This window comes from Adiantum capillus-veneris, chromosome 27 (assembly GCF_014529385.1).
Source record: "Adiantum capillus-veneris isolate H3 chromosome 27, ASM1452938v2, whole genome shotgun sequence".
Lineage (NCBI taxonomy): Eukaryota > Viridiplantae > Streptophyta > Polypodiopsida > Polypodiales > Pteridaceae > Adiantum > Adiantum capillus-veneris.
Window position 1 is genome coordinate 76,253,484 of NC_140957.1, and position 23,826 is coordinate 76,277,309.

Consider the following 23,826-nt stretch of genomic DNA (forward strand, 5'->3'; position numbering starts at 1 on the left):
GTGTAAAGTCTAGATCTTCATCACTGTAAGGTGCAGCGGAATGAGTGTTGTTCTTTCTCAAGATGAGTGATCCATATTTTGCTCAAGGTTCCTTTTAGTTCTTATAGAAGGGAGAGCCTTCCGTTCTTTATGGAGGGTGCTATGATCACGAACAAAGTGAGTGGATATTGTGCGTGCAAGTGTATGAGACTGAGAGAATGAGAAGAGAGATACGACACCAGAGACGTTGTAAAACCCTCCTCCGAAGGCCCCACTCTCGTCGGTGAGAGTGGTCTACTTATTGATTGCACAAAGGTGTACAATGATGATGCATGGACTGATGCAACTCGTGACTATATCGGTGACGACGATGATGACTTTAGGGCTGAAATCGGTGCTCTTCTATCTGCTGTCCACAAAGAGGCTATGGCTGAAAATCTGGGACTACTTTGGGGTGCTGAAAACACAGATTTGGCTGCTGTTTTTGAGGCTGAAAAACCCTGATTTATCTGCTGTCTTATGGCTGTAAAAACGCTGAGTAATTGGCAGGTCTATGGCTGCGTTTTTGTTGCTGCAATCGAAGGCTGAAAACGCTGAATATCTGTTGCGACAGAGGGCTGAAAATGTTGTTCCTTGCATGTTCCTTTTGGCTGAAAACAATGGCTTACTGCAGTCCTTTGAGGGCGATCCCAAAACGCTAGGCCTTGCGGGATGATGGCGATAGCAAAACGCTAGGGTTGGAGGCTGTCGACGAGGTGTTGCTTGTGGAAACGCCAAGCTGCAAGGGGAGATGGCGCCTACCAAAAACGCTGGCTGAATGGGGAGGGGCTCGCCAAGGGATGCCTGGAGAGGGTCTTGCTGAGAGAGGGGGAGTACCTGTTGCCTGGGGGCCTGTTGTGCTCCTTGCTCATCTGCCCAAGAGTGCTAACTTGGGTTTGCCTATATATTAACTTACCCAATTTGCCCTACTCAATTCCCAACAAAAGTCACTTATTTATTAAGTGAAAAATGTCAAAAATAGGAAAATTAGGCTAAAGTCACTGGAAAAATCCCCAAACTGACTCTGATGGAATCTGATGTAAATGCTTATGCTTATGCGGTGTGCAACCAGAGGATATGTATCTACACTAAGTGATTGGGCATGCACGGTCTACGAATAGACTCACAAAAGTGCCAGATCACTTCTAATCTAGACTAACTGGACTTGACGGAAACCTTGTTATGGTGTAGCTTGTCCAGGGACACATAGGGTTGGATGTGTCACGTGACAATCACTTTGATTCCATTGCACCTGACACGTTGACAATGTCTCACAAGCCTTTGCGTAGGAACTCCGTAGGAACCACAACTGCATGATCAATTTCCAATGAGCATAGTTGTCGCTGGCGTTCGAACGAAGGGAGCCATCTCGAGGTCAAAATCCCCTTAGCATATACCTTGGATCTGAAAATAGTCCACAAAGTTGGGGCCAAATTGGACAAAACCTCCAATCTAAATGTAAACCTCTTCCACGTGTGGAAGGTCCCTTAGGGGATGTTATAAACTTTAAGGACCAACAACTATAGCCTTAGTGTTTAAAAAAGGCGTTGGCTCTACAATGTTGACGACCAGAGAGATCGATTGCAGAGTGTGATCGTTGGAGAGAGGCTCTCCCGCACATACTTCCTCTACTCATTCTTTCTTCACGCTGCCAGAGAGTCTCTCCCACACATACTTCATGTGCTCGTTCTTCCTTCTTGCTGCTTCCAATCTCAATGTAAACATGTACCACATGTGAAAAGCCCCTTGGGGAATTTAATAAACTTGATGGACCAGTAGCTATAGCCTTAGCGTTAAAAAAACGTTGGCTCTACAACGTCGAACAAAAACGTTGGCTCTGCAACATCGACCAGAAAGAGAGTGTAAGGTGCAGCGGAATGATTGTTTGCGCTTTGCTCAAGATGAGTGCTACAAACTATGCTCAAGGTTCCTTTTAGTTCTTATGGAAGGGAGAGCCTTCCGTTCTTAATGGAAAGTGCTATGATCACAACAAAGTGAATGGACACTGTGCGTGCAAGTGTATGAGACTGAGAGATAGAGAGAAGAGAGATACGACACCAGAGACGTTGTAAAACCCTCCTCCAAAGGCCCCACTCTCGTCGGCGAGAGTGGTCTGCTTATGATTGCACAAAGTGGTACAATGCGGTTGCAATGGACTGATGCAACTTGGGACTATGCCGATGACGACGACAGTGATGACAACGACGACTTTAGGGCTGAAATCTGTAGTCTTCTATCTGCTGAATTTCGGGGCTGTTTTGGTGGCTGAAAATGACTGTTTTGGCTGCGTTTTCGAGGGCTGAAAACGGGGGTCTTTTGCATGGGACTATGGCTGAAGCTGCTACTGTCTTGAATGTTGAAAAACGCTGTTGCAATGCTTTACTTCGGGCTGGAAATGAAAACGCTGAACTGATCTGCTATCGCTAGCAAAAACGCTAGGCTATCTGGAAAACTTGGCGATGATGCAAGGCTGAAAAACACCAGGGGTTTGGGGAGGTGCTGGCGCTATGCAAAACGCTAGGGATCTGGTATTGATGGCGATGCTACAAACTGGAAAGCGCTGGGCTGAGTGTGGCGATGATGGAGACCAAAAACGCCGAGGGTGTTGGGGGTACTGCGGGTTCTTGCTAAGAAGGTGCATGTTGAGCGGGGAGCTCCTGCTGCCTCTTCTGCCAGAAAGTGCTAACTTGGGTTTGCTTATATATTTTCTTAGCAAATTTGCCCTACCTACTTTTGTTGGAAAGTCACTTAAAAATAATAAATGAAAAATGTCAAAAATAGGGAAATAGGCTAAATGCACTGGAAAATTCCCCTAACTGATTCTAATGGATTCTAATGGGAATACTGATGATCATGATGTGTGCAACCAGAGGATATGCATCTATACCAAGTGACTGGGCATGCACGGTCTACGAATAGACTCACAAAAGTGCCAGATCACTTCTAATCTAGACTTGTTGACTGCACTGACTGAACCCTGATCATGTTGTAGCTTATCCACAGACACATAAGGTTGGATGTGTCACGTGACATCCCCTCCTTTTCAAAGTGAGGTACTGGTACCGAACTGTATGGCGTCGAGGGAGATCGCCAATAGCATCCGGAATCCTGGAAGGGACTCTTCATCGGCCCACTCTGATGTGTGGGTCGTGCGGTACTTGAACTTCATAAAGGTCTGCAACGCTTGCTTCTTTGGGCCGTGCCGAAAGCGACAGTCTTTTGTGGCTCCTTCGATGCTACATCTTCGTTGAGAATCATGCTTCTTTCTTCTTCAAGAATCTACATGGCGGAAAATTCCTGAAACCAGTTCCAACACAAAACCATGAACATACCCATTCCATGTAAAGTGAGTGGAAAAAATCTTGGCTTCGCTAAAGACTGTGTATGCAATGTAGATGAACAAAGAGACGGAGTGACAACCCGTTCACCAAACATATGCAAACAATGAGATCGAATCTTTCTCTTTTGATCTAGAGCAATGAACTGTGGCAAAACACAATGGAAATGCCCATGCTTGGTGCTCATACTTTCATGTGCTCGTTCGGAAACTGTCATGCCAAGGAAGAGACATTCAATGTGACTTCCTGACATACATACTTTTGAGCTCTTCATGAGAAATCCGCATACATTCGTGCTCATTCATGAGTGAAACGTGCTCAACATACAATGTCATGCCTAGGAAAAGGGATCACATAGCGATGCTGACTAAAATACACGAAACGATCACGAATGAAACATTCGAACAATGAGTGCGTATCAATCATGCGAACACATAATACTTCCTGTGAGGGTTCTTTGGACCTAAGCCCGATAGCCAAGATCGCTTCTTCGTGATTGATCGAATCTGCAACGAGGTTAGCTTCGCTAGAAAAAGCATCCACTAACACATCATCCTTGTGAACAATCACATCTTCTTCATGCAACTCATCATGCTTGTGAGAAATCACATCTTGATCATGCAAATCATCATGCTTGTCTTTATCATCCAAATCATCATGCTTATCATTGTCAATCAAATCATCATGCTTCTCATAATCATGCAAATTCTGTGTGTCATACTGTGGAGGAAAAGAGTCTCCTTCTCCTGAATCCTTTCAATCTTGTCCTACAGATTAGCAATGAGAGATGGAGAATGAACAATGTCCTCTCCATGAATGACAATAGGAGAATCACTTGTGGTATTGAGAGTTAAAGTGTTGCCGCAAAATCCATGAGAGCATTATTATCACGAAACCATCTAATGCCCAAAATCATCACATCCTGAGAGAGGAGAAACAACAAATCTTCTAGTGAAGGCAGCTTGTTGAATTCCAAAAAACACATCAAGGCACTCCTCCGTGATGAGAGCGTCCATACCGGGAACAAAGCCAGAGACCTCGAAAGGAGATCTCGAACTAACTTCGAGGCGGGCTCTCTCAACAAGAGAGGGACTGATCACATCATGCATACTACTTGGGTCAAACAATATGACAAAACGCTACCCCGATGTACGACCATAACATTTAATGAGAGAATCATCAATGGGAGGGTCATGAGAAACTTGGGGCACACTCGTGTTATCATTAATTGCATTGACAGAGGAAGTGGGTTCTGTGGATTCTTTAGATTCATTCGATTCAAGCTTAAGACAGTTCTTTTTATGTGACCCTTAATGTGACAATGAAAACGACGACCTTCCTTAGAATAAGTGCTTTGCTCTTCCGACATGATGTATCCTCCTACAATTCCTTGTGCTACCTTTTCATATGGAGTAAGCTTAGGTTTAGCAATTGTGTTAGCCTTACCCTTTGAATCATTGGAAGAATTCTTTTCTGAGAGACTGTTGGAAGATTGGTTAGAAGGGTTACCATTCTTACCGTTTTTATCGTTCTGAGAAGTCTGCGAGGTTCTTATGGAAGTCTTGTTCTCCTTAGGCTTTCCCTTGTTGTGCTTCATCTCCTGTGCGAGAGCAATCGCTACCGCCTTGTTAAGATCGATTGGATCGAGTACCGCGATATCGTACTTGATATACTCGTCCAATCCAAAGAGAAAAGCATCTTTGCGCTCATCATCCGATTTTCGTAATTGAGTACCTAGCTGCAAAACACGATTAGAAAAAGACATAACTGGCATACCATTTTGCTTGAGATTGCGCCAATCGTCCCTCAATCGTGCGAGGTACTAAGGTGGCATAAACCGCGCCTTGAGCTTGTCTTGGAAATCAGCCCAATTGAAGGAAAGGGGCGTGAATTCGTCAGCTTCCTCTAGGAGCGCGGTTAGCTATGCCTCTTGCCATGCGTGGTACCAACTGATGGCATCACCAGCAAGGTACATAGTTGCCGTCAAAACTTTGCTATTTCCTGTCTTCTTAGTTGTCACAAAATAAGCATTAAATTGATGCAACCAAGAATGAATAACCGTAGCATCCATCTTACCGTCATACTTACTGAAAGTCAACTTCTCTATGACTGGATGGTTGGAATCCGCATCGTGGCTTGCACCACTTGCGGAACTCCCACGATCTTTGGGTGGTTCAGTCTTCGAGGCTAGCACTTGTCGAAGCAATTCTTAAGTGCGTAGCTCTCTCTGAGCTTCACGCTCGGTCTCCAAAGCCAATCTTTGAGCTTCACGCTCGGTCTCCAAAGACAATCTTTGAGCTGCACGCTCAGCCTCCAAGGCCGCGCTACGTGCTGCCTCGTCCGTCTTTCTTTGTTGTTTTCTTTCTCTGTGTTCGTTGCGCTCGCGTTCTAAAGCAAGGTGATTGTCTTCTTGTTGTGCGGCAAATCTTGCGTTTCTTTCGTCGCACTCACGGTCCTTAGCTTCTTGTTGTTCTGCTTTGCTTGCGAGTTGTGCCAACGCAACTCAATTTGTTTCTTACTGTTGTGACCATAGTTACCGGAAACGCGTTCCGCAGGCCCTAGAAGGCCGGAACGCCGTTCCCTCCCCCTCTGCCAAGCTGGAACGCCCCGGAACGTTTTGCCGTTCCGGGTGACCACCTGATACCGGAACGGCCCCGGAACGGTCCGGAACAGCCTCGGAACGGCCAACTCTCAAAAATGGAAAGAAATAGGCAGTTTTTTGCAAATTTGCAATGAACATTAGGTGTTTTTTTAGTGTGCAAGGACTCAAAAATTAAAATGCACCCCCTCACACCCATTCCCTTCTCAAGCATTATTTGGGTGTTTTTTATGCCTCTCGTTCCGCGCCGTTCCCGTTCCGGACCCCTGGCCGTTCCCCCGTTCCGCGAGGGTCCCCGTCGCCGTTCCCGTTCCGTGTTCCGGGTAACTCTGGTTGTGACATCATGTCCAACATCAACTTGACCATTATCTCTGTAGGAATTAGTACAACTCGTGGCGTAGATGGCGAAGGGGGAGGGTCGAAAAAATCTCCTGGTGGGGAAAAATCTTCGCCGCCTCTCTCAGCCTAATTGAAGGAAAGGGGCATGAATTCATCCGCTTCCTCTAGGTGCGCGGCTAGCTGTGCCTCTTGCCATGCGTGGTACCAATTGATGGCATCACCGGCAAGGTACATAGCTGCCGTCAAAACTTTGCTATTTCTTGTCTTCTTAGTTGTCGCAAAAAAAGCATTAAATTGATGCAACCAAGAATGAATAACCGTAGCATCCATCTTACCGTCGTACTTACTGAAAGTCAACTTCTCTGTGACTGGATGGTTGGAATCCGCATCGTGGCTTGCACCACTTGAGGAACTCCCACGATCTTTGGGTGGTTCGGTCTTCGAGGCTAGCACTTGTCGAAGCAATTCTTGAGTTCGTAGCTCTCTCTGAGCTTCACGCTCGGTCTCCAAAGCCAATCTTTGAGCTGCACGCTCGGCCTCCAAGGCCGCGCTACGTGCTGCCTCGTCCGCCTTTCGCCTTTCTTTGTTGTTTTCTTTCTTTGCGTTCGTCGCACTCGCGTTCTAAAGCAAGGCAATTGTCTTCTTGTTGTGCGGCAAGTCTTGCGTTTCTTTCGTCGCACTCACGGTCCTTAGCTTCTTGTTGTTCTGCTTTGCTTGCGAGTTGTGCCAACGCAACTCGATTCGTTTCTTGTTGTTGTGTCATCATGTCTAACATCAACTTGACCATCATCTCCATAGGAGTTAGTACAACTCGTGGGTAGATGGTGAAGGGGGAGGGTCGAAAAAATCTCCAAGTGGGGAAAAATCTTCGCCGCCTCTCTCATGCTCATCACCTGTATGCGAAGTATCCATTCCACTTCGGGTGACGACCATGCACTATGATCTTTGGTTCTTAAGTTCACGAGGAACTTGGGTGCTTGAGGGTCTTGGATTCTTGGGTTCTTGAGGGTCTTGAGATTCTTGAGGTTCTTGAGGTTTTCTTTCGCTTGCAAATCGCGTTTGAGAAGGATCTTCCCTTCACCCGAGTTCTACTCTTTTCCGCGGACGCACCCCTTGGCGGCCTTGCGTTCACACCAAGGTTGCTTTTTCTCACCTCACGTCGATTGGCCGGCCGCTAAGTGCACAGTCCGCTCTCAATGACTGAAAAGAGACACAAGGGAGGCTGGACAAGCCCTTCTTTCTTAGGATTCCTGTCACTCTTCAACAAAACACGATTAGGAATCGACACGCCCAAGCGAACTTGGGTTCATGCAACCTCAACAAGCAAAAAACAAATATTGTGGTTCTTGTGGTTCTTTCCTTGAGTGATGCAGAACACTGCCAAGGCTCTGATACCAATGTAAGGTGCAGCGAAATGATTGTTTGCGCTTTGCTCAAGATGAGTGCTCCGAACTGTGCTCAAGGTTCCTTTTAGTTCTTATGGAAGGGAGAGCCTTCCGTTCTTAATGGAAAGTGTTATGATCACAACAAAGTGAATGGACACTGTGCGTGCAAGTGTATGAGACTGAGAGATAGAGAGAAGAGGGATACGACACTAGAGACGTAAAACCCTCCTCCGAAGGCCCCACTCTCGTCGGCGGGAGTGGTCTACTTATGATTGCACAAAGTGGTACAATGCGGATGCAATGGACTGATGCAACTTGGGACTATGCCGTTGACGACGACGGTGATGACGACGACGACTTTAGGGCTGAAATCTATAGTCTTCTCTCTGCTGAATTTCGGGGCTGTTTCGGTGGCTGAAAATGACTGTTTTGGCTGCATTTTCGAGGGCTGAAAACAGGGGTCTTCTGCATGGGACTATGGCTGAATCTGCTACTGTCTTGAATGCTGAAAAATGCTGCTGCAATGCTTTACTTTAGGCTGGAAATGAAAACCCTGAACTAATCTGTTATCGCTAGCAAAAGCGCTAGGCTGTCTGGAAAACTTGGCGATGATGCAAGGCTGAAAAACACCAAGGGTTTGGGGAGGTGCTGGCGCTATGCAAAACGCTAGGGATCTGGTACTGGTGGCGATGCTACAAACTGGAAAACGCTGGGCTGAGTGTGGCGATGATGGAGACCAAAAACGCCAAGGGTGCTGGGGTTACTACGGGTTCTTGCTGAGAAGGTGCCTGTTGAGCGGGGAGCTCCTGCTGCCTCTTCTGCCAGAAAGTGCTAACTTGGGTTTGCTTACATATTTTCTTAGCAAATTTTCCCTACCTACTTTTGTTAGAAAGTCACTTAAAATAAGTGAAAAATGTCAAAAATAGGGAAATAGGCTAAATGCACTGGAAAATTCCCCTAACTGATTCTAATGGATTCTAATGGGAATAATGAATTCTGATGGGAATACTGATGATCATCCTGTGTGCAACCAGAGGATATGCATCTATACCAAGTGACTGGGCATGCACGGTCTACGAATAGACTCACAAAAGTGCCAAATCACTTCTAATCTAGACTTGACTGGACTGACTGAACCCTGATCATGTTGTAGCTTGTCCACGGACACATAGGGTTGGATGTGTCACGTGACAGAGAGAGATCGCATGCAAAGTAGTTGTTGGAGAGAGTCTCTCCCACACATACTTCCTCGGCTCATTCTTCATTCGTAGTGCCTCTATATACACTTTCTTGCAATGTTGCTTCTATTTACCCCATGTAAGCTTTATAGCCTCCAAGAATAGTGTTAATGAAACAAAAATGTTGAGACACCCTTTTTTATCGCGAGACCTTCTACAATTCAACCAAGAAGAAAAACGTTGAATCCACCTCTTCGCGCTCCTCGTCCCGCGTAGCTCTCCAACCATCACCAAGCCGAAAGCTCTAATACCATGTCAAAGTAGAGGATGCATAAGAGTAGAGATAAAGAGAGAATGCGAGAGAGAGAGAGAGAGAGAGAGAGAGAGAGAGAGAGAGATTGCTAGAACCAACCAACTTGGCAATATGAGATGATCAATACAACTGGGACAGGGGGTTCTTACATACCCCTCAACTGAAATGCACGACTCAAGTCTCATGTGAAACAAGTGAAAAATACCTAAAAATGCCAAAATAAATAAATTGGGCATTCACTTGAGATTCATAACTTTAACATCACATCCCCATTTATAGGGTTGTTGGTGGATTTTGGGAAATCGGGCAGCCTGGTTGCTCCCTTATATATGGTGAGTCACCGTGAGGGGAGCACACTCATTTGCCACACTGATTTGTCCCTTCACCAAAGGGTTACTTTGTTTGTTATCAGTTTTGTATAGAAATGCCATGGTCCCACTCTTGTCTTGCATTTTTTTCTATCACCCTCTCTATATCCACATGTTTCACTCATACACAGACACAAGTAAGGAAAAAGCAATAAAAGGAAATAGGGACGAATAAAAAAGATGCCCATGTGCGCAGGGGTGTTGGGGGGGGAAGAGGGGCACCCGGTTGGGGGGGGGGGGGGGGGGGGGGGGGGGGGGGGGGGAGGGGGGTTCATCTTCTGTTGAGCCTAACAAAGCTGGCATCTGCAAGAAGGGCAAGCCACGACATCGGTAACATTTGACGAAGGGACAGCAACCATTGCTGGCAAGCATGCACACACATGGGCAAGCAGTTCGAAACAAGGAGAGGCAGCATCGCATGCTCGTAAGGCTCTCTCTCTCCCCCCACTTTTGTTTTCTTTTTACAGTTCTGTATTAATGTGTACAAAAATTCCAAGAGATGCTAAAAGCAGCCTCTCTCGTGGGGTATACAAAACCGTTTACATGGGTATAGAAAATAGTGGAGGGCCTAGGCCCTGATCGAGCTCTACATCAAGGCGGATCATGTGAAGATTGGAGTAAGAACCACTACAGCAGTGCATACTGCCACTGTATCTATCCTCTGCAGAAAGTAAAAATCAGACCTTTTCTACACCAGCATCGAAGAAAAGCATGTCGCCACTACCCGCTGCCTTGGCGAGCCCAATTGACATATCCCACTGACTCCGAAAAGAGTGGATAATGTCAAACCAAATGCTAGTGAGCACCTCCAGAAAAGCCGATGGTGCTTCACTGAGAAAATGGAGGCAACGACACTCTCTCTCTCTCTCTCTCTCTCTCTCTCTCTCTCTCTCTCTCTCTCTCTCTCTCTCTCTCTCACACACACACACACACACACACACACACACACAAATTTATAAAACATTAGCATACTTGAATAATAGGCAAGACGATGCTAACCTCTTGAATCTTTGTCCCATCTGCGGTGTTGAAGAGGCGGATGAGTGTTCCCTTCGTACTTGCTGTAGCAAGCAAAGAGCCATCATGGCACAATGAAATGCAAGCAATAGCCGACGTATGCGCCTTGAGAAAAAACCGTTTCTTTGTTTCATACAATGCCACGCGAACTTCCCCGGTAGTTTCACTTGGGCAAGCCATCACACAAGAGCCAGAGGAAGAGGAGAGAGCACAAAGGCCCCTTGGGTTGGAAATAGTCTGCACACTCAATGTAAGGCGTAGGTCGGGAAGGTTGTACACAAAGATTCTCTGCTCAAGAATGACTGCAACACGATCGAGCCTCATGCGAACGGCTCTAACAGCACTACGAAATACAAGTTCACCAGTGCTGATGCCCTGATGATCATCCCAAATGATGACCTTATTTGATGAGTATCGCGGTAACACAAGCGCAACAAGGTTAGTGCAATATAACATTTCGACAATTGTGAACCCTTCCACATTGTTATGGTTCTCTGCAAAACCATGTTCGGGCTCCCCATTGGACAACGATGTGGGTGATGAACGTTGCTGCTTTCCATCCATCTGGAGTTCCCTTGGACTTGACCCGGCATTGTGCACACCCTGACCATCCTTTGCAGAGAAGATCTTGCCTGAATTTCCTCTTGTAATGGAAGGTTTCTTGTCTGCTCTAAAAGGACGGGGCGCAAACAAGTCATCACAACCAGCCACATCAAATTCTCTGCAAAAAAGCTCTCGCAAAGGATCTGACTGAAACACGCGGTAGCCTGTGGGAGTGCCGCAGACAAAGCAGCCCTGGTCCTGGTTGAAAGAGCGCGAAAAGATGGAAATTTCTGTAGATGATGAAAATGAAGGCAAAAGTTCTGCCGTTGTAGTGGATGGAGAAGAAGCCGCCATAGCCTTGTGTTTGTGCGTTACATGGTGTGTGTGTGTGGGTGTGTGTGTGTGCGCGCGAGCGCGCGCGCGCGTGCTCTTTTGTTTTGTGCTCCGTGTTCGTTTCTATATTGGAAATTATTAATATTAAAAGCATGGAGCCACGTAAGATTTAGTGCCACGTTGGATGTAATGCCCAAAATTTTTAAGGCCTTTTGGTAAAATGAGCCCGGAGGCTTTAGATGTAAAAACAGTTGAGATGTCTCACATACAGCCATGCTTTATTTAGCAAATTCGGGCTTGTCAGAGTCTCACCCTCACCACTAAAGACCAAGCCGTGGGATTGACGACACGCAAGCACGGCTCAAAATTCAAAAACAACGTGCACCGTCGAATGTTGTCTGAGTTTTTCTTTTTTGACAAGTTTACTTTTTCTAGTTTGTGTTCACCATATAAGGGTGCATTCTTCCTTAGGTGCCATCAAAAGCTACGCGGTCGCATGGTTAGAGTAGCAGTCTGTCAACAGATAGATTGTCCATCCCCCTCGAGATTCCCCTGCTCGGCTTACAACCGTTGATCCCATCTCTCCAACTTCATTGAATAACCCGTGGGACTTGGTGTTGTGGGAGTCCCACCTCAACATATCATGCTTTTTCACCACGCACGCTTCGTGCATTTCCTCCATCGGTCGGCATCCCTCAACCTCCTCGCATTGGTCTCCTGCCTCAACCTCAGCCCACATCATCTGCCCACTTAAGGTGCTGTGTCATCCCAGATCCACAATCGGCCAAGCTCTTACCATCTCTACTCGCTAGCCGTTAGCTCTACCTACATCTCCACTGAGAGCAACCACAAAGGTCCCCTCCTTGTCTACTCAGTCCATCCTAGTCAAGGATGGCAACCACGAGCACGAATATAGGGCCAGGAAGCTATGGGCAATTTTCAAGAGATGCAAAGATATGGCATCTCTCCAAATGCAATCACCTACACTTGCATCTTCAAGGCATGAGGCACTGCGCAAGACACTAATACGGCAACACAATTCACAATGATATTGAGTCAGGGGTTGTTGAAAAAAGAAGTCATCATGGCAATTCCTTAGTTGACATGTCTGCCAGATGTGACATGCTTGAGAAAGCTCAGGAAAGTGCTTGACGAGTTTCCTCTCCAGAATGTTGTCTCTTAGAATGCAGTGATTGCTCAGTAATTGCAAGATATTCCCAACAAGGGCACGGCAAAGAAGCTCTTTGTTGTCCTTAGCGGATGCGAAGTGAGGGCATTTCTCCAAATGTAATCACATATGCTTGTGTCTTGAAGGCATGGCCACTACGCAGGACTCAAATATGGGCAACGATGATATTGTGAGACAAAGGCAATTGAAACAAAACGTCGTGCTTGGCACTGCCTTGATCGACTTTATGCAAGATGTGGTGTGCTTTAAAAAGCACAAAATATGCTTGAAAAGCTTTCTGTCCGGATTGTCGTCTCTTGGAACGTGATTGTAAGATATGCTCAACAAGGGCAAGGCCAGAAAGCTCTAGGTTGTTTTTAGCACATGCGAAGCGAGGGCATCTCTCGAAATGCAATCACCTATGCTTGCATTTTGAAGGCATGTGGCAATTTGGAAGACGCTGACATCGGAAAAAAAATTCAATGAGATTCTTAGTCAAGAATTGTTGATAATGCTTTGAGATGAGGAGAATTGCTTTTCTAACATGTGCTCGCTTTTCATGGCCAATTGTTGGCACCTTTTCAAAAGGGCTATATAATCTACTTGCAGCAACACTTCGTAATGCTATTGAAGAACTTCATATGTTTACAGAGCAGCACCAAGAAAGCAGCAATATCTTCTACACGAGCAAACATGGAGACGAGGATAATGAGTCTTCCTTTTGTCAGCTCACTTAAAGCCTGTGCTAAGAAGAAGCAGGATGCATCCCAGTATTTGTGATAGTTTACTGGAAAAAAAGTAGAATGTATGTCAAAGTGCGGTGCACTTGTCAGAGCTCAACAAAACATTGACAAGCTTCTTATCTGAAACGTCGTGTCTTGGAACACCTTATGAAGGGCCTAGAAGCTCTAGGATGTTTTCCACGGATGAGAAGTAAGGGCATCTCTCGAGATGCAATCACCTTTGAAGAAATGTGGCACTATGCAAGACGTTGATATGGGCCAAAATATTTACGATGATATTGTTAGTCAAGGTTGTTTAAAACAACGCCATGCTTGGAACTGCCTTGGTTGACGTCGCCTCTTGGAACAGAAGCTCTGAGTTGTTTTTTGCGGATGAGAAGCAATGACATCCCTCCACATGCAATCACCTTTGAAGGCATGTGGCACTATACAAGACACTGATATGTGCCATAATATTTATGATGACATTGGTAGTCATGGGTTGTTTAAAAACCAACGTCATGCAAGTGGCGTTGCCTTGGTTGACATGCATGTCAAATGTGATGTACTTCAAAAAGCACAAAACTTGAATCGAGATCTTCTAGTTCCAGAATGTCATCTCTTGAAGTGCATTGATTGCAGAATATGCCCAACATGGATAAGGCCAAAAATATCTGGATTGTTTTCAACAAACGGAAGCGAGGGCATTTCTATCACCTATGCTTGCAACTTGGAAGTGCTAGAGGAGATTTCTATCGGAAATGTTGTCTCTCGAAACACACTGATTTTAGGATATAGTAAAATGGATAGGACCAGAAAGCTTTGGGCAACATAATTCACGATGATATTGTTGGTCAGGGGATGTTGAAACAAAACATTGTGTTGGGCAATGATTGCAAGATGTACTCAACAAGGATAGGGCCAAAAAGCTCTTGGTTATTTTCAATGTAAGTGAAACGAGGACATTTATCTAGATGCAATCACTTATGCTTGCATCTTGAAGGCATGTGGCATTGTCTAGAATGACCATATGGGCAACAAAATTCACTATGATATTGTTGGCCAAGGTATATTGAAACAAAACGAGAACAAAAAGTTGTGCTAGGCACTGCCTTGGTTGACATGTATGCCAGATGTGGTGTACTTCATATGTGATATTGTTAGTTAGGGGTTGCGGAAAAAAAAACGTTGTGCTTGGCACCTCCTTGGTCGACATGTATGAAAAATGTGGTAGGGCTAAGAAGCCATGGGCTGTTTACATCAAATGCGAAGCGACATCATCTCTCTCTATGCAATCACCTACGCTTCTTGATGAGCTTCTTCTCCGAACCGTTGTCTCTTGGATGACACTCTTGTAGGGCCTATAAACTCCGGGCTATTTTCAACAGATGTGTGGGACTCATGTCTAACCTCACCATCCTATCTTATTGCAATATTAGCGAGAATCACGATTAAATTGTCAATCCATGGGATGAAGCTGACTCGACTAGTGCATAGAGGCTACAAGAGGTTTTCAATCTCTCGAAAAACAACTAACAACTCGCATCTAACTCAAGCTACACTCAAGTGACTGAAATCACCAAAAGCCAATCGCTCATCGACAAACAATTAACATCCGTCGTTATAGCATCAAATGACATCCAAACGTAACAAAACTTCTAGGACAAGTTTATAAGACCTAACCACACATGCTTATGGTCTCAAACCCCACTTTAGGTCAAGTTCCAAAATCGCGATTATTAACAGCAGGGGATTTTTGACCTAGTCGTTTTCAACCCAGAATGCATCTAAATGCTTAGCAATGATGTCCCAATACCCCTCCTATGCTTAGTTTTTGATTTAAAAGTATAAATTCCTAGCTATGATGAAATTAGGCCGCGGGTCGGTGACACCAAAAGCTACGAAATACTGTGAACTGCTTACGTCAATACGTAGAGCTCTTACCTGCGGTTGCAATGCAACAAACGCAATCGCAATGTGACAATCGGGGAGGGAGTAGGAAGCACGAGAAGGAGAGGAGTGAGCGCCGTTAGCTCACGCTGTGTATTTCTTATCCAAAAACTTATAAAAAACTTACAAAAATTGGCTTTTATACCTTAGCCAAGGTTTTTGGGTGGTCAAAACTAATAATCTGGAGTTCTACCAAAGTTGGGTAATGACTGGCTGATACAATCTGGAAGCTTGTAGCCCCGGCTCATTAATCACATAGTTTATCCGAGAAAATAAGAGTTACAATATTCCCAATTTTTAAAAATAATAAATGTTTTACAAAGAGAACTCCGAAAAATGGTGTGCGTGTTAGCTTGCTGCTAACATTCCCCCCCTCCACGCCTGTGTCGTCCCTTGACACAGCTTTATGGGCTGAAATAGTCTTCGGGTTGACGGCTGACGAGACGGTCTTTAAGCGCATCCAGTGCCTTCTGGTATCTGATTTTTCTTTCTTTGTTGGGCATTTGCAGAAATTGCATGGTCACTTTATTCTTCAGCTCCACAACTGAGTAGCCTACAAACCTGGATGTAAGGTTGCTGATCACATGCACAAATATCTTCGTCCGCCAGGTGATGAATCCAGTGTAGAAAGCTTTTTCAAATGCCAACATATTATTCGATGGTAAGAACATACATCTGGCATAGAAGCCGTAAAGTACTTCTTCAAAAGGCTAACTGCTTAGATCATAGCATAAGCCTTTGTTTCCTTTGTTACCTTCTAAAAATGACATCCATGGGGCTCCTGCTTGCCCAGGCTCATTAAAGACTTGGATGCATGTGAGCAACATTCTACAGATCTTATATAACATGGCGCAAGAGAGATTTGGTAGACTCTTGAAGAAAGACATGGCGCCCGTTAGGGTTTTCACCATGTATTCCTCTGTCGCTTGTCCTCTCTCTGGAGCTGGCAGTCTGGGGTAGTTAAGCCAAGTTGGCCTCTTCTTTGTCAGTGCTTCATGCTCTTGCCATGTCCTTACTCTGGGTACATGACAAAATGTGGGATCTCTTTGCAGGGCTGCAGGTGCTCTTGTGAACAGAATCAGGTATCTCGGATTCTTGTTCAACCAGCTTAACCTCCACTTTGGGTGGTCTTTATCTGCGCCATCTTCTTGCCGTAAGAAGATTGCCTGATCATTTATTCTCTGTTCAGAGTATTGCATAGAAGCATTGGCAACATCTAATTGCACTTGAATTTTTTGAGTTGACAGAGATGTCGTAAGAAGTTCATTCATAACTTCTGTCAGCTGCTCGTCTTTTGCTTTGCAGGCATCGGATAATTTGGTGACCAGATCACATAACTCCTCCGTTTCTTTTTGCTGCCGATCTCTAGCTAGCTGGTGCTGTTCAGCTTCTGCTTTCATCTCTTGCACTTGCCTCTGAAGATCGGTGATGACAGTCATCCTGTCTTCTAACTCTCTTTGGAAAGCGTCAATCACTATAACATATGCGCGGTATTATCGCTCACATTACCGCAAAAAACAAACAAACTTGAAATATAAAAATTCCCGTATGTGGAAAATACTGTGGCAAAGTTTGCGGTAATGGTCTAGCGGTAACTTCCGCGGTAATGGCTGCAGCAATATTTCCGCGAACATTACCGCGCCTTTTGCTGCACAGATACCCGCAAACATTACCGCGACTGAGTTATCGCGAGCATTACCGCGGCGGGATTTATTATAAAAAAACAGATGACCGTTTGGATTGTCCTTTGCAGGACCATCCAAAAGGTCATCTATTTTTTATTTATTTTAGTTATTTTACAAAATTATTATTAATTACAACAAAATATCACAATTGGACAATACATTGAGCCAAAAAAAGATTGATAATTTCATTTACATAAGTGGAATTACAATTGGGGGAGGTATTGAGCCAAAGAATGATAGGTATTGCATTTACATAAAGGGCAAAAAAATCCCGCGTGTACAAAATAGAGTATGGTCATGTGGGATAGGGCAAACGGGGCCCGCGTATACAAAATAGAGGATGCTCATGGGGGAGTTGGCGGCATTTCACATGGAACTCCTTGACTCTGCAAAACCATAAAAAAGAAACAATTAACACTTTGTTATTTAATATTTGATATAAAATCAACAATTTGATTATTTAGATAAGATTAAACTTACATGTTGCAGACTTCTGCACGCATTTTCGAACTCCTCTCGAGAGATCATTTGATTTTCAAACAACCAACACCAAGTTTGATACTCGGTATGGTTCTCTCTATATCTCTGCACATCTCTGGTCGGGCGACTCATGGTAATGTTATACTGAAAAACATTAGATTTTTTACAATAAAACTAATATTTTTACTTACATATTTGTCTTTCCAAGCCGTTTTCCCTCCCGAACCATAATGCGTAGGAGTCTGATGGGATCTGGCCTCAACTTAACGCGTATACATCCTTGCACCGTTGCCCTTTTGTCCTCTTTCTCGCCCATAGCGGTCTCCCACTCCACATCATGGACATTTCCTGGCCGATAACTATGCTCTGGAGACTCCATTGTCTTCTTTGCCGCTCTCCTCACACTAGATTTTTTGTTCTTCAGAAATGTTTTGACATGCTCTTGCAACCATTGCCTTGAGCATTATTGCCCCTCAGGGTTGGGGAAACGCATGTGCATGGTTGTCTCTATATATGTGAGGTTGTAGGGATCTTGCTCATCAAATTTGAGAAAACAATTGATATATGTGGAGTGGATTAATTGGTTCTCCTGCCCTGCGCTGTCCCGAGATCCACCATACCTCCTCTATGAACCTGGTAGTATAACCCGCGAGCATCTAGTGAAGGCATGTCATGGTCCTCATCTTCTGCTAGAGCAGGGAGCGGTGACTATGGAGGAGAATCTGTAGTACTTCCCCCCCCCCCCCCCCCCCCCCCCAAAAAAAACAACAACTAGCTCCGCTCCCTCGTTGACATCGACCGGCGCTAGCGCGCGAGCTGCCCTGACGCTGACTGCCAGAAGAGCGCCGACGTGAATCTGGGGCAGAAGGTGGGATAGGTGATGGATAGGTGAACGCCCGTGGCGTCGAACCCTGGGGCATTGGACCCTGTGAAGGAAAAGTTGAACCCGGAGCTGTAGCTGGAAAACTCTGCAGGTATGGAGTGCCACCATTCGGAGTAGAGACCTCTGATAATCCAAAAGCTGCTAGCTGCGTCGGTGAATAGCGTTGTGTAAGGGTCTGTTGTGAACCTAACCACTCAGCCCGAAGACGCAATGCCCTCTCCACATCTGGATCGGTCACAGTACGGCAGTGGACCCACCTAGAGCGTCCCGAAACCAGCCGAACCCTGATGATGACTGCTGAGGCGACGGCTATGAATGATAGGCAGAGAGAGCGTCGGGATATGACATCCCGTCTGCCATGAAATCCTCAATGCTGCGAAAGCATGGTGTGGAAGAAGAAGACACGGTCTGCATTTATTATGACAATGATTAAACTAGGGTATAAAATTTGAATATATGATTAAAAATTTATACATTGATTTTTTTCAAACATTGGATTCTCTATAGTATCCAATGTTGAAAGAATCCAATGTGGAAAGAATCCAATGTGTGTCTACAACCTATAAAAGAGTCTTGCAAAGCCTTGAGTGCTAATAAGATATTAGTGTGTGTATTGACTAATAAGAGATTATTGTGTTTATGATTAGTGTGACCGATTGCGCGATCACTTGGACGGTCATTGGAGCCTAATACGTCACCTATGACTTAATCATGGAGGTATGTTTCTGTTTTTGTGTTGATTGTTGTTTAATTTAACATAATTAGTGTGTGTTTTAGTGTTGGCTTGTGCACACACTAATTAGTGTGTGTTAACATACACTAATTAGTGTGTGCATTGGCTTGTGTAATTGGCTTGTGCACACACTAATTAGTGTGTTTTAACATACACTAATTAGTGTGTGCATTGAATTGTGCACACACTAATTAGTGTGTGTTAACATACACTAATTAGTGTGTGCATTGGCTTGTGCACACACTAATTAGTGTGTTTTAACATACACTAATTAGTGTGTGCATTAGATTGTGCACACACTAATTAATGTGTGTTAACATACACTAATTAGTGTGTGCATTGGCTTGTGTAATTGGCTTGTGCACACACTAATTAGTGTGTGCATTAGATTGTGCACACAATTAGTGTGTGCACACACTAATCACACTCTAAATAGTGTGTGTATTGGCCAATCCAATTGGCTTGTACACACACTAATCATACACTAAATAATATGTGTATTGGCCAATCCAATTGGCTTGTACACACACTAATCACACACTAAATAATGTGTGTATTGGCCAATCCAATTGACCAATGCACACACTAATCCCAAACTAATTAATGTGTGCATTGACCAATCACATTGGCCAATGCACACACTAATCACAAACTAATTAGTGTGTACATTGACCAATCACATTGGCCAATGCACACACTAATCACACACAAATTAGTGTGTGTTAACACATACTAATTAGTGTGTGAATTGGCCAATCCCATTGACCAATGCACACACTAATCACACACTAATTAGTGTGTACATTGACCAATCACATTGGCCAATGCACACACTAATCACACACAAATTAGTGTGTTGATGCATGGTTTTTAGGACCCCTTCTGAAGATGCAATAAAGGCACAGTCATTTGTTGGGGAGATGAGGATACTCTAGTCCAAGGGATCTCGAAAGAGAAGAAAAATCTACTTCACAAGCACCAAAGAGTAAAAAGTGCCATGGACAGAAGATACGTGGGAACGAGCTCTTATGCATGCCTACAACCTATATCTTACAGAGTAGCCCATTCTAGGTGTGAATTTCTAGTGAAATTTACACGAGGATGTTCGTGTGGACTCACAGCACAGCATACTCCGTTTTCACTTTTTTTACCGACAGTAAATATTTTTTACCACAGTAAATATTTTTCACCTACATGGTAAATACAAATCACTTTTTACCTACAGTAACTTTTTTTACCCATGGTAAATATTTTTTACTGCACCATAAGTATATGGTAGGTAACAGTTCACCGTTACTAGAAGCAGTGATTGGGCATCAACAATGCAGTTACAAGAGGAGAAAAGGAGAAAATCTTATGGTAAAGGTGAGTCAACAGGGATAAAGACTTTTGAGTTGAAAAGAGACATGCTGATTTTTTCAAAGAACACATGTCAAAAGAAGCCATGGTTGAGGATTTTTTGAGAATTTGATATTCAGGAGGACCCAGCAGTTCCCCCCCTGACATGTGCAGAACCTCCAGTTTCAACAGCCACCTTACCTACTCTTAAATGCTGGTCAAGGCCTTATCCCCATGTGTCACAATCAGAAAAATCAGCATTTACCCTCCCCTCTCACATCACTCTAGAGAATATCTTGATGGTGACATATCAGGTGACCTCAATCTGTTGACCACCCTAAGCAAAAAGTAACCCCAATCAACGGATTTAAGCATGTTTATCCCTAATCCTAAACCCTCTCAGAAACCTATATAAGGAGGCCTTCTCTCACTCAAAACCAACACTTCACCAAGCAACAAAGCTATGACGACATTGCTCACAACGAGGAGCTATGGATGGAGCTCTACTCTCTCTCCCTCTCTCTCTCTCCCTCTAGTATGCTACATTACTAGCCCTAAAACCTAAATAAGGAGTCTTCTCTCATGCTCCATGGCCACCATCCTCGCCATCATTCTCTAAGGTATTGATGTGTTGCTAGTAGGATCATATCTACTTGCTGGGTTGATTGTTTTTGACAAGGGATTATGCCATCCTTGGCTTGCTTCTCTATATCCTTGTTATGTATGATTAGATGCCGTTGTATTGTTAAGCTGATGTCTTGTGTATATATATGCTACATAAGGTCCCTAAGCTTCGTTTCTATGTGTTTTGCCATATGTTTTGATACCATCATAATGCCAGAAGTCTCACTTGCCTATGTGCACTATGTGTGAGGTCCCTAAACCTCTTAATTTAGGGTGGTGCCCCCTTTGTTTTGTTCTTTGCTTGTTTGCATGAGGCATGGTTTGTGGAGTGTGCACGAGTACAGAGGCCACCCGATTGCACTGCTCTTTTTTCCGATATTATTGTGGTGCCCCCACTGAGGAGGGCTACACAGACCTTCAGTCCACAAGCAATGAAGATGTGCAATCTACAACATGGACGAATGGCGTGAGGAGTTTGCAAATTGGAGAACAGAAGAGGAGGAGGCTTTAGAGGCCTTAAAAGCTTTCATCGAGGTCTTGTTACCAGGTTGCAGTGTCATTGAAATTCAAGAAGTAAGTTCTTCTACATGCCTTGTTCGTGATCGTCGCCAACGAAGGAGAGTGAGAAGAAGAGCTTGATATACCTCTCCTCTCAACCTATGAGTGCTCCAGAGCTCTCTCGCTCTCTACCTGGTTGCGTGATCACAGAGACAACACCGTCTCTCGCGTGATCCACATGCAATGGGTAACCAGTACCACTCCTGGCACCTCTCGCAATCACTAGCGAACCCAAATGCATCACAAAATATCGCTCTCGTAGCGAAATCTGACATCCACAATCTCTAAGCTGACCAATCGAGATCAAAATCACTGTCAAATCTGGTACATAGCGCACATGTCGTAACAAGTAAGATGCACCACTCGGTAATGACAGTCTCACATCTCCTGCACCTGCTATCGCATGCACCGAGCCATCGGTCAAACGTACACTGCCAAGCATCCCGCTAGAATAGCTACAAAACCATTCACGATGCGGCGTGACATGAAACATAGCATCTGCATCTAGCAACCACTGCGAAGGGAGTGCACTATCCACATGTATAGCATCTCGTGCATAGCTCGAGGTAAAAGTGACATCCCCATCACTAGTATACTCCGACACTACATGTGCCTCAACTGTCAAAGCAACTGAGTCCATGGCATCACTACATACATCTCTGAGACTGCCATGTCTTCTACGATGTCGCATACGACGAAAACAGCGCCATCTAACATGTCCAGAATGACCACAATACCAACATATCACCTGTCGGCGTACTCGTGAATGTACATGTCTCACACGAGTCCGTGATGACTCAGATCTATCATACATATCATGTAATCTGCGCCAAAGTGCTCTCGAAGTAGTCTCATACATAACAAGAGCATATACAGATTCCGCAAGGTGCAAAGAGAGTGTAGATAGTGCCATCTCCTCTAGCTCCTGGCACTGATCGTCAGACATGTTTGAAGGTCTACCTACATCACCACTATATGGTCGATGCAACCCTCGCTGTGTTAATGCATCAAGCATACACTCTCTCCATGCCGCAAAGTCTGACCCATCAAACACGCGCATCTGTGAAAGGTCACAATCTGATCGATCACCTGTCTCTTCCATGAGCACAATGTAGCAAACTAGAAAGCAAAACCACCTCACCAACAACACCTGGAAAGTGTCTACCAATATGGCCAGAAACACAATGTAAAACCTGTGAGACACACTCCAAAATAGAGTTCCCGCAATGTCAATACAAGCCTCGCATGCTCTAGTATCACACTGCAATCTGTGAGCTAATCACCAAGCCCACACTGTGCGGTATCGATGCATACACACGCACAAATCTCCCACCTGCAGAGAACACCGCACGCAAATGCTGAGTGCAACCTGCAATCTCTACCTAGATCGCATAAATGATACGCATAAAACTCCTGGGAAAATTTCGCTAGAGTTTCAACGCACAATGGTTATCAACACAAAATAACCATTGTCCTGCAAGCTCAATACAATGAGCAATCAATGCGCATCAAACTACACTCAACATACATGCATAAGCTCTGCAAAACTATGGCAAACAATGCTCGAGATCACAAGACTCTCCCACCCGAGAGCAAACCACTGTCTCAAGCAAAGAAAGATACACAACTCACTCTTGCGAGAGTGGATACAAAAACACAAAACTGTGTCCAAACTGACAAAACCTGTCAAAGTGAGAGTAAACACTCGATCACAAACTATGGCGAGAATCTGGGAAAAATCGGACAGAATTTTCCCTGAAAATTGAGCAAAAACTCAAGTACAATCTCTACCATAAACCATAACACTACTCAATGCCAATGAGTAAGAATGCCAAAATGGCTCCACATTTTCACATACAATGGCAATCCGCACTCAACGTACATCAACGGAGTGACCGCGCATAAGCAAGCGCCAAAAGATTTGCAATCCGGAAACTTGATCAATGCGAAAACAATGCTCTCAAGAGAGCTCACCGGCACTTGAAAGTGCTCGCCAAAATGCATGTATAATGGGCATCAACCATGCGCCATAACCATATGCAAACCATCCGCAAAGACCATGAATCCAAGCACAAAATCACTGCCAAAGTATTCTGTGAAAACCAGTGAAAGAAGCTCCACCTGTGTGCTCCAAAAAACTGCGTCTCTCAAGAGACCGCTTCGGTGGTGTGTAAACGCCTCCGTACTTCGTTGCCCAAGTCTACCAAAAACCCTCAAACCACAAGCTTAACACAAGCTGCAATTGTATCTTCAG

The 23,826-nt window shown here is 44.6% G+C and overlaps 1 protein-coding gene across 2 annotated transcripts in view; it reads right to left on the minus strand.

Annotated features, from left to right (window-relative positions):
* Window positions 1-11,544, minus strand: part of LOC147422216 (autophagy-related protein 18d-like) — a 34,117-nt gene extending 22,573 nt beyond the window's left edge. The window contains exon 1 of one of the 2 annotated variants that reach the window (XM_086502578.1): window positions 10,538-11,544. In XM_086502578.1, coding sequence (XP_086358704.1) covers window positions 10,538-11,452 — 915 coding nt within the window. In that variant the 5' untranslated portion in view covers window positions 11,453-11,544. The remainder of the gene's footprint in view (window positions 1-10,537) is intronic. The other variant, XM_086502576.1, reaches the window with a different exon arrangement.
* Window positions 11,545-23,826: the final 12,282 nt, after the last annotated feature.